Source organism: Rissa tridactyla, chromosome 1 (assembly GCF_028500815.1).
Source record: "Rissa tridactyla isolate bRisTri1 chromosome 1, bRisTri1.patW.cur.20221130, whole genome shotgun sequence".
Taxonomy (NCBI): Eukaryota; Metazoa; Chordata; class Aves; order Charadriiformes; family Laridae; genus Rissa; species Rissa tridactyla.
The window spans coordinates 174,591,606-174,606,946 of record NC_071466.1 but is presented as its reverse complement, the minus strand read 5'-3'; the positions used below and the strand labels follow the sequence as shown (position 1 = coordinate 174,606,946).

The 15,341-nt window shown below is 38.8% G+C and overlaps 1 protein-coding gene across 3 annotated transcripts; it reads right to left on the bottom strand.

The window, feature by feature from the left end:
• Positions 1-777: 777 nt before the first annotated feature.
• CCDC59 (coiled-coil domain containing 59) lies at positions 778-15,335 on the bottom strand. Of its 3 annotated transcripts, XR_008466095.1 has the most exons (6): positions 15,076-15,335; positions 13,650-13,875; positions 11,294-11,393; positions 8,546-8,728; positions 4,542-4,588; positions 3,006-4,344 (listed from the first exon to the last, which is right to left on the bottom strand). XR_008466095.1 is itself a non-coding variant. In XM_054199616.1 (5 exons), the coding sequence occupies exons 1-4, from the start codon at positions 15,203-15,205 to the stop codon at positions 8,567-8,569; spliced, it is 618 nt and encodes a 205-aa protein (XP_054055591.1). In that variant the 5' UTR covers positions 15,206-15,335; the 3' UTR covers positions 778-4,588; positions 8,546-8,566. The 3 variants fall into 3 exon arrangements, 2 of the variants coding, with proteins under 2 accessions (XP_054055591.1, XP_054055577.1); XM_054199616.1 differs by having other exon boundaries at positions 778-4,588; XM_054199602.1 differs by lacking the exons at positions 3,006-4,344; positions 4,542-4,588 and having other exon boundaries at positions 8,342-8,728.
• Positions 15,336-15,341: the final 6 nt, after the last annotated feature.

Sequence of the window (15,341 nt, the reverse complement as noted above, 5' to 3'; positions counted from 1 at the left end):
AGCCTGTCCTCATAGCATAGGTGCTCCAGTCCTTTGATCATCATCGTGGCCCTCCTCTGGACCTGTTCCAACAGGTCCATGTCCTTCTTGTGTTCAGGACTCCAGACCTGGACGCAGTACTCCTGGTGGGGTCTCAGCAGAGCAGAGCAGAGGGGCAGAATCACCTCCCTCGACCTGCTGGCCACACTTCTCTTGATGCAGCCCAGGATGTGGTTGGCTTTCTGGACTGCAAGGGCACATTGATGGCTCATGTTGAGCTTCTCATCCACCAACAGCCCCAAGTCCTTCTCCTCAGGGCTGGTCTCAACTTGCTCTACTACCAAGTACGATACAGGAGTGGAAGATGTTCCTGTGTATGTTGTAACTGTGTTTTGTCCTCTTTGCACACTCCCAATGAAAATATTTGTTAAATACAAAGCACTTGCCATTTTTGGCATGATTTATTGCTCTCAGCGCAAATGCAATTTATCAGTGTACCTCCACACATTATGTCCGTGCATTAAAGAACAGACTGCCTTCAGAGCAGAATACCGTAAAAAAGGATGGAGAAGGAACAGCTAATACACTTGCATGTTCAGAAAGTGAATTTACCACAGAATGATGTATATAATTGGTTTAAGTTAATGCTGATGACAGCAATCACTACCACCTGGACAACAAGACATACCTTAAAAATCGAAAATGACCATTTTAAGGAATTGCCTGCAAATCAGACCAGTGTCTACAGATCCCTATGTGTGGGTATGGATGTGTAATTTATATCCCCTTTCCTTCGCTTTAATCTTGAGCACAGTGTATATAAAATACTTATTTGTTTTTTTCAAATCTGCAGTGCAATTCAACACATTGACACCTATACGACAATCATAAAAATCATACTTTGAATAAATTGATATTTTAATATATATTGGTTTATCAACCACTAAATGTATTTTAATGCATGCCAGATTATTTTAAGAGGAACTCTACCTCATTACACCTAAGGTACCAGTTTTATTTATGCTATCTGTAAGGAAAAAAGATGGAAAAAAAAAACCCAAAATGAAATAAGTAGCAGAAAAAATCATAAATATCAATACAAATTGTGACACGGCATGAAATCATGCTTCTTACACCTATAATTTCTACAGACGGGCCATTATTTGGAGGAATCAAAACAGCATAAAAAAGAGTTTTCACTGCATTGTCTTTGGAGAATGAAATGTATATGCTGTACTCAAAAGCAGAAATTACATTACAGCATATTTCTCTGAGATGACAAAAACACACATTAATGATTATAGTGGAACATAAAATATCATATATTACAGCTTTATATCTGAGAGGAGACGTCCTACCTCCAGCAGATATATGCTCTGTGATCCCAAGTGCAGAATGTTGTGGGTTTTTTAGCTGTCATCAGAAAATAAGATGCAAACTGGAAAAGGACACTACTGCACTTACGAAAAATAAGCTTGGTTGTAATTTATTAACAGACAGGGTTATTAAATATTTGGTGTTAGTGGACGTTTTGTATCCAGTAGTGTTGTCTGATGAAGTTTGATAACCCAATGTTTTCACGTAACTTTCAAACACCCAGCAGCCTGGATGCAGACTCGAATACTCTGTTGCCAACCATCACGGATGCTGAGCAAGCTCATTTTCTGCCATGTATGTAAACATGCAGTAAAGCTTCTAGAAGCTTCAAATGCTCAATATCTGCACAGATCAGCTGTAAAGCTTCCTGCCATAAATCTGATGAGCCTGGGCCAGATCAGACATACTGTGTATGCACTGAATGCAGAGTTTGTATGTGCACAGTAAATCCTAAATGCTGAGACCAGATGAATTTCCTGCCAATGAGCCAGCCATCTGTGGAGGGCAGCTACTTCCATTCCTCCCTGGAAAATCCTCAACAAAAATATAGCAGTCCTGTCATCAGGGAGCAAACCCAAAACTGGCGTAGGTAGGAACCATAAATTATATCAGCCTGAAGACTGTTTTAATTATAAAGACTCAATTGGTGGACGCAGCTCTTGGGGAAAGGACATTAAACAGTGCCAGCCTGAGTGGTCTGGTGGATACCACTACGTACAAAACTACAACCGGCCCTTGAACACAAGAACAAATTAAAAAATTCATTCTTAAGTATTCAATTTAGGATTCTATTCTGAAAAAAAAAAGGTGTATTTTTTTATTTTACCTTATATTTGATCTAACTTAATTGGACAATAAAAACTGCACCATACTGTTGTTTTTGAGACCTCCCGTGGTGTCAAATCTTCAGTGCACGAGACTACTACATTACAGCCACTCCTGTACTCCTACGTCTCAACACTTGTACTGTTTATGGGTATTACAGAACAATTAGCATCCATACCTGCATTTATTTCCATAATGCTTTTATTTGCTCACCGCTTCCCAAATTATTAGTGACAGCTACTTCAAAGTGAAATCCTGCTGGCAGCTAGAGAACCACGACTCCTATTCATACCCATGTTGTAGTTTCTGTCATCCTCAGCAATGTCTGAAATCACTTCTGATTAAGCAGATTAATCCCTTTCTGTCCACTTCTGTGGACTTCCCAACTAAAAACACGAGTTGTATGATTTCATCACACAGGGCACATTTACAATAAAATTTCTAGCTACTGCATAGGTCTCAGGAAGAAACGGGCTTAGTCACTAAAGTCACAATAAATAGAAGCACATGACCTAAATGAAAAGGTCATACTCCAACTACTAATCTCTAGAACTCTCCTTAATCCCCTGTGATATTTGAACATAACTGATAAAAGCAATCATCATGCTAAAAAGTACATAAAAGAACCGTTTAGCTGTAGGCTGCTGTTGCTTTTGACTTCAGGTTTCCAGTAACGCAGAGGAAAACAAACTAAATGAGTTGGTAAAATAACTTTATCTAGATGAACTTATCATTTCTCCTAGCACCGTCCTTGTAGCTAGATATCTACATTCAATGCTGTGTATATATGTAACAAATAGTACTACTCTTTTTTTTGTTGTTGTTTCAAAATAAATTGTTGCTTAGATTAGAAGGACACCTTAAAACACCGTATCAGCTCTCATAACCTGGCAACTATCAAGGGTCAAAACCGGAGGTGTTTGTTTCTCATTCCGTCCCAAAGAACAGCATTTATGCAGCGGGAAGCACACCAATGGGGTGTGCTTTAGCCCGCTCTGCACCTCATAAGCAGTTTGGTGCAGCAGAGCTGTAACCATTTAATCTGCAGATCCACGATTCCGGCCCCAGAGCACCCACTGCAAGCAGAAACCAGGGACTCTCCTTGGGGAAACACACCTTTCTGCTCGTAGCACTTGGCATTTCATAACACAAATCGTCTCACGGCAGTTAGCAGACAAAATAAAGTTATACATTTTTGCATATAGATAGTTTAAATTTATGTGCCACTTCATATCATCTAGTGAGCGAGTGTGGACTGAATAGGTCAGTAAAACATTAAGCTAGCTTAGTTTATTTTTATAATGTGTATTTTCTTTTTTAAATTGCAAAGTGGGATCCTCAAACATAGTTTGTCAATAGACATAATGTGTTTCCTCAACTGGGTTGATATCAAGATATTACAAAAATAAATACAAATGTGGGTGGGAAAACGTATAAATAAACCTAGACTTGAAAATAACGATCCAAATTGCTATCAATTAAAAACTGCATAGAAGACAACAAAGTTCGTGACAAACCTATATACAAAAGGTAGAACCACCAGCATGTTGTAGGTCCAGTTACACAGCAGCTTTATGAATGGAGCAACAGTTATTTTACTAAGAGTTCAGAATGAACTACTTTAGAATTTTTTTCACATCCCATAAAGGTTTTCTTTAGAGGAAAATCAGCAAGCGAGCTGCGTGGCGCTCAGTTCGTTATCAGCTATCCACTCCGCAGTTTCCAAAAGGCATGCACGAGTTAGTAAAAATTCTATGGAAAACGTATTTCGGAGCTCTGTCCTGCCCTCGCTGATTTTACTAAATGAAGTGCCCTTCCATTTTTCTTACGGTCACAACACTTCTGTCCATTAATCCATTTAGAACCGCTTCTAAACTCTTTGATTAATAATTTAAAACAATACTTTGTGAAAGCAGAAATAAGACACTAAGATTACGATCAGGTTTTTAACTTCATGTTCTTTATCTAATTCTTCGTACAGGCACAGGCATAATTTATCAGACTGTAAAGATAAAAAAATCCAAAGTCTACATTGTCCCACATTTCCAAAGCCTTAGTACCTTAACAGATGAAAGTTTTTGTTTTATTTTTTTGTGCTGATTTGAGGTAGATCATCTGTCGTTCACTTCAGTGGCCAGTCCAGCCCAAACCATGACATTTCTCCTATTAGCGGTAAAAAAAAAATAAATCTTTTGAGATGGGTACAGGGTGAGAAAGTCCCTGTACTGTCAAAGCCAGCTTAATGAGATGGTCCATTTAAGTTACTATTATGATTTCACAAGAAGTTATCTGCAAAAGGAGCAAGGGAAGCGTCACATTCTGTTCCTCAGAACCAAAAAGAGAAAATGAATGTATTGTACCTGATGCTTTCTTCCCTCCTTTATTTCTGATTCACAGCTTCACCGGTCTATAATGAAAGGAAAAAAGAGATGTCTGAAGTTGCCTGCATTCACTGACTATCCAACTTAAAGAATAAAATTTCAAACTGTGCAGCCCTATCCCTTCCACTTCACCCTACTCAGAAGATGTACCATAAAGACATAACGACTTGAGATCTGCAGGCTTTCAGAGAATAGAAAACAAACTGCTAGAGAAAAGTTGAGTGTGTGACTAGAAAAACAGAATGGCAACACGACTTATGCTCCTCTTTTTCACATTTCAACATCTTCACTATAGATTCAGAGCAAAGTTTAATAAAAAACAGTACAAGTTTAACTTCTCATATGTTTCAAATTAAAAGACACAGTTGAAAGCAGCAGCTTTTACAGGCAGCCTCCATAAACTCACATAATTGCTACTGGACTATTTTCCTAGTGATCACCAGATCAGAAAAAGCAATTAGATCTTTGAGACCTTCCTCAAAACATTCCTTCCTTCCATTCTCCACACTTTTCTCCTCCATAAAAAGATGGGTCAGTGGACACAGTACTACTCCGCAAATGACAGCGAAGGTTCCATTCCCTTCTCTGCCTGTGTGACCCTGAGCCACCCAGCGCCACCACTGCTGTATCGCTGCCTTCCAGAATTAATTTCAGAGGCCTGACAGTGCAGGAGCACGGGCTCAGGAAGCAGCTGAGACACTGGACTGCAGCAGCTTCTCATGACTGTCCTGGGCAGCTACTACCATCAGCAGCTACTACTTTGCTGATGGTAATCAGCAAAGGACAGTGTGAGGAAAAGCCTAATTTTAACGTCTTCCTTTACTAACTGGTACACCACGAATTAACTTCTGGTGGAAAGAACGGTCTCTCATATGAGTCTGTGAGAAGCTGGACTTAGTCACAGCCCCTTTTTATCTCTGAATCAAGTAAAACCATGGAGGAGAGAAAACGATGGGGAGGAATGACAGAAACTCCCTCTCCTCCCTGAAACCAGCAACGCTGGGGCTAAGGGCAGGTACCGCACTGGGTTTTGATTAAGTCCTCTGTCTGATCAGGTTATCTGAAGCACTGGGGGGACAGGGAGGCATTTTCAGCTGCCTCTTCAGGAAAATCGGATAAACCTCGTCTGTTTCACATTAGCTATCACCAAGAACAAGCAGATAAAAAGATAACATAAAAAGACTAAAGAGAAGGACAACAATTAAAGTTAGAATGAGGTAAGATTAAATTTGAATGACCAGTACTGTGCAACAGATACTCTGAACCCTGAATTTCTCTCAAAATTCTAATTCTTAAACAAAAACAGAAACTAACACAAGTAAGAAAAATGGAGATTTCTTTTTAGAGCAGAATTCTGTTCTTTTCCACCAATCAACAGCTGAGACTTCTTGTTGCTAAGGAGGAATGAAAAAAAAAAGCGGGGGGGTAATTAACTTACTAGCTCATATTACCTAGCCTATTCTCCAGGAAGAAATCAAGCATATGGAATATTTTGATAGTTAAGCTTTCACTCAGTTTAACACAAGAGAAAAAAAATCTGGATTTCAAATGCATCATTCAAACTTCAACCAAAAGCGCTACATCTAAACACCGTATGTAAAAGTGGACTGGTATTTGGACTGTATACCAGTATCTATAGTGACACCAGTAATCCACGATGGCCTGGTCTAAGACCGGTCTAATCCTGGAATTACTGGTCTAAAACTTAAGGTTTTCCGAAATCTTTCCAGACAGCTGACATTATGGCAAACATCAGCCCAGTAGGTACATAAGTGAACTGATGGCAAACTGAGAAGACATCTTTTTAAGATGACAATTCAGAATACCTGTGTTTAACGTTTCCTTAGCCAAAGGATGATAGAGTAGCAGGCACGTGCAAACAAAAAAATGGAAGAATTTTAACCATGAATTCACAAGTTACATGAATGTAATATTTTAAGTCTTTTGCACTACTGAAAAAAAGAAAAACCTAATAATTGCAACTAGTTGGGTTCGCATTTTTTAAAATACAAGCTGACAGCTTAGAATGACAAGAATCAAAACAGACTGTGTATCTTAAAACTTGCCTTCCCACTTTCTGGGCACTTGGCAGATTTCTGCTCTTTAATGTTTCAGCATGAAGCCACACAAAATTGGTAACTACAGCAATTATCAGCAAAAAATATAGAAGGAAAAGTATAGAACAGAATAAGCATGTCAAATTTACGCTCCCTTTCTCTCCCGAAACGGCTATGCCCATTTCAAGAAAAGCTCAAACATTTTCTGCTGGTGCACTACCTTATCACTTGTGTTCAGTTCTTCCTAAATGACATCACAGCACAAGGATTGAAAGCCTTGCAAAAAGTGTAACAAGCTGAGGTTGAAAAAGCCTCAGGATACTGACACAAGAAACATTTTAGACAACTCCTAAACTTTTCCTCATTTAACAGCACTTGTCATACAATTCAAAACTATTTTTCCCATGTATTTTAAATAAGGATTTTTTTGCAGTTGACATCAACTTCTAAATGATATATAGTAAACAGTTTAATACTGTAATATGGTAAACATAATGCAATTCTTACAGAGCACGTCCTGAGAAATTTATTCTAAGACATTCCTTACTTTGATGGCTAAATAGTATTTACTATATGCCAAAAAAAACCTCAGTATTATTTCTTGGCTGCCAAAGTAGACTGAGATAAAGGCAGAACTATAATAGTATTCTCCTGTATAAACTTAAGGAAAATAGTTAACTTGCTTTATTGCAGACTTATTAGTCTTACTAACAATGCTTTCATTTTATTAGGCCAAAGATCACTAGGCTGAGTGAGGAGAGGCTGAGGGAGCTGGGCATATTTAGCTTGGAGAAGAGAAGGCGGAGGGGAGACCTCATTGCCCTCTACAACTACCTGAAAGGAGGTTGGAGAGAGGCGGGTGTTAGCCTCTTCTCCCAAGTGAATGACAGGACCAGAGGAAATGGTCTGAAGTTGCAGCAGGGGAGGTTTAGGTTAGATATTAGGAAGAATTACTTTACTGAAAGAGTGGTCAGGCACCAGAACAGCCTGCCCAGGGAGGTGGTTGAGTCACCATCCCTAGAGGTGTTTAAGAAACGTGTAGATGTGGCACTTCAGGGCATGCTCTAGTGGCAGAGATTGTAGGTTGTTTGATTGTGGGGTTGGTTTTTTTTTTGGTGTGTGTACGGTTGGACTCGATGATCTCAAAGGTCCTTTCCAACCATGAAGATTCTATGATTCTACGATTCTAATTGCATCTCCAAATCAAGATTTAAGAGAGTTCTTTTTCCTACAGCATTCCAAAGAACCAAGATTAGAAACTTGATATACTCAGCATACCAAAACCTTCACCCATCTACCTGAGCTGTCACAGCTAGAAAATCATACTTAGTTTATGAACAAAATAAACCACCAAAGTATAAATCACCAAGCACAAAGTATATGTTAAGTCTACATGATCTTTACGTTCAAACCATTTTTGGACCTTTGGTAAGTTTTATTCTTTGTGGAGAATGAGAATAGCCATCCAAGTATAGTTTATGTTTTGTGTTTTCATGTGCCAAATCCTATCCAACAGCACACAAAACACACTCTGAGCCTTGGCAGTTCATGAGATATCAGTTATGTCACACATATCATTTTACTCAGGTAAGCATAATTTTAGTTGTCACAATTGCAGGAAATGTTCGAGGTAGAAAACAAAAGCTTTACACTATGTAGATCCTGTTCAGATGGTACTAGGCTCTGATGATTGGAATTCAGGATATTACATAGCTAACAGAATTTAAGTTTAGAAATATAGACCATTTATTTTCATGGTATCAGATCTCTCTCTCTCAGCACAGAATACGTATTTTCAGGATGAATATCCTCCAGTACTGGACGGATGAGACAAATCAAGACGATGACAAAAGTCATACAGAAGGAAAAAGACATTACGTATTAAAAGTAATTTAATACAATGTCCATAGGTAACTCAAAACCTACAATTAAGATGTATGCAGAAGTTTATGTATTTTGCTGTATTTTCTGAAGAAGAAACTCCATCTGTAAGTTTAGATTTGGCTGTCCTTTTTTTGTCTTCTTACACAATATTTTATAGGCTTCCATTTTCTTTTGTTTGTACAACCGTTGAGCTTCTTCTCTTTGTTGTTTTCTTTTTTCTGCTTCCTGAAATTAAACAGACATGGTTATGAAATAATTACACACCTTTTACAATTATGAATCTATGTATAAGCAATAACATTTATTTTTGTAATATACTGGCAATTAGCTATTGTACTGATACTAGAAACACCATTACTCTTTCAGTGCATACTGCAATCAAAACATATTATATTGCCTAAAGCTTCAAGAGAAGAGACAAATTTTCTTCTGTAGAACACCCTACGATAAGGTTTGTCGCTAAAATATCTACTACTTGCTTTCTGTGAAATGAGATCCTTGACTTTTCTCCTTAAATGACAAAATGTCAAAAATTTCCCACTTTCTTCCCTTGAGTGCAAGAGAGACAGTCTGATCTAGTGGCCCCCATGTAAGTGTCTTGCCAATCCAGATATGCTAGGATACTGGACGCATCTGCATGGAAACGGCAGATAGGATACGGAAGTTGGGTAGGTTTGTGATACTAGGACAGCACCACAAGCAGCATTACCTAGGGCAACTTAATCAAAACCAAGCTATTAGTGACCTGTCCTCTTTGAAGCAACACAGATTGCCATCTTTACTGAGGAAAAAAAAAAAAAAAAAAACACTAACCAAATTTTCAACTGTACAAACTTTCCACGTTGAGGGGACAGCACACATGCAACCAAAACACCAATGGAGGCACTTACACTATATGGATAATCATCATATTACGTTCAGCTTTTATCAAACAGCTTACAGCCCCTTCTCTAGTGTTGTAGTTTTAGTATTTTGGGCAAACATCCACAACAAGCAAGCTAACTAGCTTCAGTCCTACCAAAATATGCAAGACATCACAAATCAGACTGAAGGACTGCTGCAGTCCATTTAGATGATTTCTTCCCATAAACCTTATTCTTTGAAATGCAGTGCCATGCTGACCACAAAGGCAGATGTTTCTGCAGACTGCCCAAACACATGATAATTTATCAATGACGTTTTTGTTTTCCATGGCATAGATAGCTTCTTTGATGTACAAAAATTAGTAAGAATGCTCTGTGAAGTAGAATATAAAATTAACAGGAAATAACCCAAGAAAATATTTCTAAATAGAAATCTAAGACGCTTCGGGGGAAAAAAAAAACCTGCAAAGATAACACCTCTCCATTCCGAATGCTTCATTTATTTTACCGTAACAATGATTAATATCATTCATTTCTTTTTTCTTTTAAACCAGAGAAGCATCAACTCTAAGTTACCTGTAATTCACTTCCTATCTAATAATTTTACTGCTGTTCAGCATACTGTTGTAAACAACATCCATTTTAGCTACCAATCTAATGCTTACTTAAAGCAAGAACATTCATCTTACTTAGGCAGTTGTTACTTACATTTGTATTTTTTCTGATCTCTACTACATCTTAGCTTTTTTACATAGTGTGCAGGCCAAAACCGTGCCTTTAAGCTTATTTCTTTTCACAAAGTAAAGAATAGCAAATCCAGTGTTTGCTAACATATACGAGTGTGAAGTATGTGATCATCAATACCAGTATTCCACATAAATCATTACTGTTACTGTGGCACTTAGCTACTGTTTGTTTTGCCTAAATATCTTGAATAATACCAAAAATGCTAACACCTCCCCTCAAGCAACTCTAATCTGTTGCTCAAAGAAAATCTGCAGCCTTGCTGGAGTTTTGTCTGTTCCTATTTCCTCTAAATAAGATGGTCATAACATTCATTTCTTTTAGCATGATCTGTATCTAACATTCCAAAAAACAGCTCTCAGCTGAACAACCGTGTAACTCACCCTGAATCATGGATCATAAAAAAAAACCCTGCACAAATCTACTCTAATTTTCAATACAGCTAAACTGAAGAAATAATATGTTTTATCCAGCTATATATTTATGTAATATTTATACAGTAAATTACTGAAATTTAGTTTATCAGCAGCAAGTTACACAACTTCTACATTGTTACAATATGTGCCATTTTACAGTGCAACGAACAATGTACTGGGAGAGAACAAAAATAGTTAAATAAGGATGTCTCAAATTAGTAACTCAACTGAGTTATTCAACAATGACAATATTAAGATACATCTTTAAGAATAAGTCCCATTAAATTAGAACAAGGGAAAAAATTACTAAAGATTTTGACCATGGATACTATTTAATTGTTTCACCGTTGGTCAAAGCACATAAAAAGGTAAAATGAAGACTGCGTTATGGTAATACCATAAGAAATACGATGGATATTTCATTTTTTACCACAAGGTGATGGTATTGTTATTACTTCCCTTCTACAATATTTAGGAGGTCTAGCATAATCCACTGGAATATGCAGATCAAGTTCTACATTTTTCTGACATTAACAGAATCCTGCTAATAGCAACTGCAAGACAAAAATAGCAAGAACAAAGAGAATGATAACTTTGAACACCCGCATGCCTGAATATTACTCTCAAGTTGAAAAAGACTGAAAGAATACCAATACTTGTGTTCCTCTCCTGTGGTCCTATTTGGGTTCAGATGGAAGACTGACAGGTAGAAATGGATTAACTTAGTCTTTGTCTACAATCAAGAAAGATCTCTGTTTAAGATTTACCTCTTTCTTCCTGGCACGCTCAGCCTTTATTTTCTCATACTCTTCTTTTGCCTTCTGATTGGATGTTTTCCTCTTAAATTTCCCTTCAGTAGTAACTGACCTGTAAGAAAAAGTACCTGTACTTCAGATATGGACTATTACCAAGCAGACATAACCATATATCCCACAGCTACTGCAGAATGAGAGCACAGCATTCCACTCTTTCACTCTTTTCTTGCGTATTTACAGCGGGTGATTAGAAATACAGATTTCAGAAGGATTATCCTTCCGCATTGATACCTATTTGCACCACTCTGACATGATAACCAAAACCATTACACGTAAAGTAATGAGCAGCTTGCATGAAATCACAGCAAACTAAAGGCCTCCAGTGCCAAGAGTACCAAAGACTAGATGCACACAACTTTCAGTAACACATATACCTTACCTGCTGGATCTTCACATGGATGATGTTTCATGAAATTTAAAGAATGCCTAAAAGATGGGGTTTTTTTACCCCATCATAAGAGCTCTTTAGTGCTAGAAAAACTGAATGCACTAGCTTAGAGCTGTATTATCTCTTTCTAGTTCCGACATATGGATGCAACTGGAGAGATATGAGGACAGCCAGCTGTTAGCAGACTGCCTGCCAGAGAAGTCAGGCTGACATGGCAAGGTGAAAAAGCACAGTAGTAACAATGCCTTTCCAAAAGTTTCTTCTTGAAGGAACTGGCATATTATTGCCCTTAATGTTCTAAAATTAGGAACTGAAATTATGTTCCTTCCAAATTTCAGTATTAAAAAATTGCCCAGGTATCATTCACCAAAGAAAATAGTACAACAAAACCAGTGTCATTTGTCTGGCATTTACTATCAGAAAAAATGAGTGAATTTTTCTGGTTATTTAGTTCTAAATTATAGTTTTTTCTGATTCATGATAAAGCCATTACATAAACAGTGTGGTACTGGAGACATTTCACACTTGAAAAATATAAGCCTTGCTAGATATTTAATGACTGTTCACAGAATAAGTTTTTGATTACTCTATTACTCACACTACACAAAGTTGAAAACTAGCCATCATCATCTACAAGATTTCAGACAGACAATCAAAAAGTAAAGAGATTGCTCATACTTGAAAGTATGAAAATAGAAAGAAAGAAATAATTTAGAAATGTAGATACCACCACTCTCTTCTGGAGAAAAAAAAAATAAAAATCTTTGCTTTATTCTCACCTCCACCTTGTGGCAATACTGTGTAATGACACCTCATCATCTCAAGTACAAAACTACTTAATTGCAATATATGCTAAAAATAGAACTACCTAAACAAAGTCTTATTTTACATTCCACAGAAAAATGAAACTTACCTAACATGCTCTATGCATCACACCACCTCACAGATTAACAGTCACATTTTTGCAGAATTATTAATTCTGGTTTACAATCACAATGACCATAGTTCAACCAAAATTAAAAACCCCTCTGCTTTAAAGAAAGGTGCTAAAGAAACCCTCAGTGGTATTTCAGACATCCCCACGAATTAACTGCCTATTCCAGACAAAACTCTACCCGTCTGCCACTGCTGGGCTTAGATAGGACTGCCTTTTCCCCCTCTCCCAAGCATTCTTCCCAGGAAAGAAGATACACCTTGGAATTCAAAAACTTATGACACTCCTTGTACTGAGGACAAAAGGGCATTGTCTCAATGACTGCACTTGAATGCTGTTTAAAAACACTGCCATGATAGCATTAGACCTGACTGACCATGCTTTTCATTTTACTGACATACCTAACCGAGATTTCAGGGGGAATTACTGTCACACAAGGGAAAAAACGGTTTACGTTGTCTGACCATCTGTTAGCCAGCAAGTGAGAAACTCCACTGACTAGCAGAAAAACAATGCAATATGAAGAAGATAACTTATCAAACTGGGAACAGAAAGATAATGCAAAAACTATTTTCAAAAGTGACATTCATTTAAAAATACTGAGACTCAGTTCAAAGGAAAACTCTGTAGACTCAAAACCACACTACCTGAAAAACAGGCTCTTATCTTTGTAGATACTGTAAGAAATTGGCCAAACACCGCTCTTGGGCTGAACCTTATCCTTAAAGCACAACGGTAACTGCCATATTATTTCTGTGGAATCAAGCCCTAAACATCATCAATCGTGCTTTCTGATTCTGATGCAAACACAGCAAAGCTGTGTGTTTAAATTTTCAAGCAATTAGGAAAAACAGTTAAGACCTAATGGCATTTTTTAAGTAAAACATATCACCATACTGACATCCATGTAAAGTGTAAGATCTAAAAATATTTCTCTAATGATGCAAAGAATTACTTGTTTTTAGAGACATATTTAAAAAACTTACTCTACTGCTTTATTAAGTTTTTCTTCTAATAAAACTGAATCATCTGGAGGCCTGCGACGTTTCTTAAGCATTTTTTCTTCCTCGGCTAGGTAAAGATGTTTCAAGTGCTCTGGATAGGTATCAGTAAACTGATCATCCTGTTGTGAATGGACCTTTCTTCTCTTTTTCAATAATTTCCTGTATTGCCTCTCAACCTTTTGTTTTCTCCGAAATGCAAATCCTCGTCCTGAAAACGTAAGAAAAAGGGAGTTAAAAACATCTGCACTGAAACAGTACCAAACAATTCAATTGTTGCCAGGACCATTTATTTCCAAAATAGAAAAATCCCACTATTTGTGCTAATTTCAATAAGGACCAGGCAAAAATTCAAGGAAAAAACACTGTTATAAATCTGTTCCCTACTGTGGCATTGTAACTTGTACAGATTTACTGAAAATTATCACCTAAACCCTTGAGAGAACATGCCACTTCAAAAGTATTATTTAATGCACACTCAACGTTATACACCTTTACCAATACTTTTTGAATACAGTGAAAAGATGTATTAACATTTCACTTTTCTCACACTTTTGACAGCTTTATAAGCAACATCAAAATAGATTCCAAAACAGTTTCATAATCTCAAGATGACAATGATAACAGTAATACTCGCTGCCTTAAGTGGTCTGCAGCTGCAATGCCACAGGAAAAAAAAAGGTCACTAAATCACTGTATGACTATTCCACTATATCTTTTCACAGAAATAGCATTTTTATTGCTGCTACTTTCTTCCAACACCTGTTCTGGAAGAGCTTTTCTACAACTTCAAAAGTACGCTACATCATAGAATGATTTAGTCTTAAAGGAAACATCAGATAGGGACTATTTTAGTCTCCATCATTTTATAACCACTTATCAATCTTAAGTTAAACGTGTTTTTTTTTTCTCCTACGTTAACATGTTCTTTTTTATTTCCCGTATTGCCTCTCAATCTTTTGTTTTCTCCAAAATGCAAATCCTCGTCCTGAAAACATAAGGACGATATGAAAACATCAGAGAAACCTGAAAGTGAGTCCTAAAACAGAGAGCCACCACTACCCGGCCGCAGCTCACCACCGAAGAGCCGGCTCTGGAATCCCGGGGTCCGGGAGCTGCGGCTCTCACAGGCCGCCCCCAACCAGCCTTGCTGCCACCGGCCCCGGGGAGCTCCCCTGCCCGATGACGGGGTTTGACCACCCCTGAGGCAGCGGGCGAGGACGGGTCCCCGGCCTCCGCGAAGGCAGGCAGGCAGGCAGGCCTGGCCCCGGCCGGAGGCACGGAGAGAGGCCAAGAGGCGTGACCAGCGCGGCCGGGCCGGGCCTCCCTCGGCGCCGTCCCTCCCGCCATGACACCACCTCAGGCCGGCCGGGGGCCAGTGCGGGCTGCCCCCTGTCCCGCCCCGGCTCACCCTCCTGGACGCTGCCTACGACGCCGCGCTGCCAGACGGGCCTCCACACCCGCTTTCGGCGGGGACCGCGGGCCGCAGCGCCCCCATTTTCCCCCGTCGGTCCCGTCCCGCCGCGCCGCGCCGCCGCCATCACCCTCCCGGCGCCGCGCAGGGAGACAACGTCACCGGGCTGCGCCGCCGCCACTCGGCGCTCGATTCACCCCGCCTGCCGTAGCCTACGGTGGCGGCGGAGGGCAGCCCCGACGAGACGAGCGCCGTCCACCCGG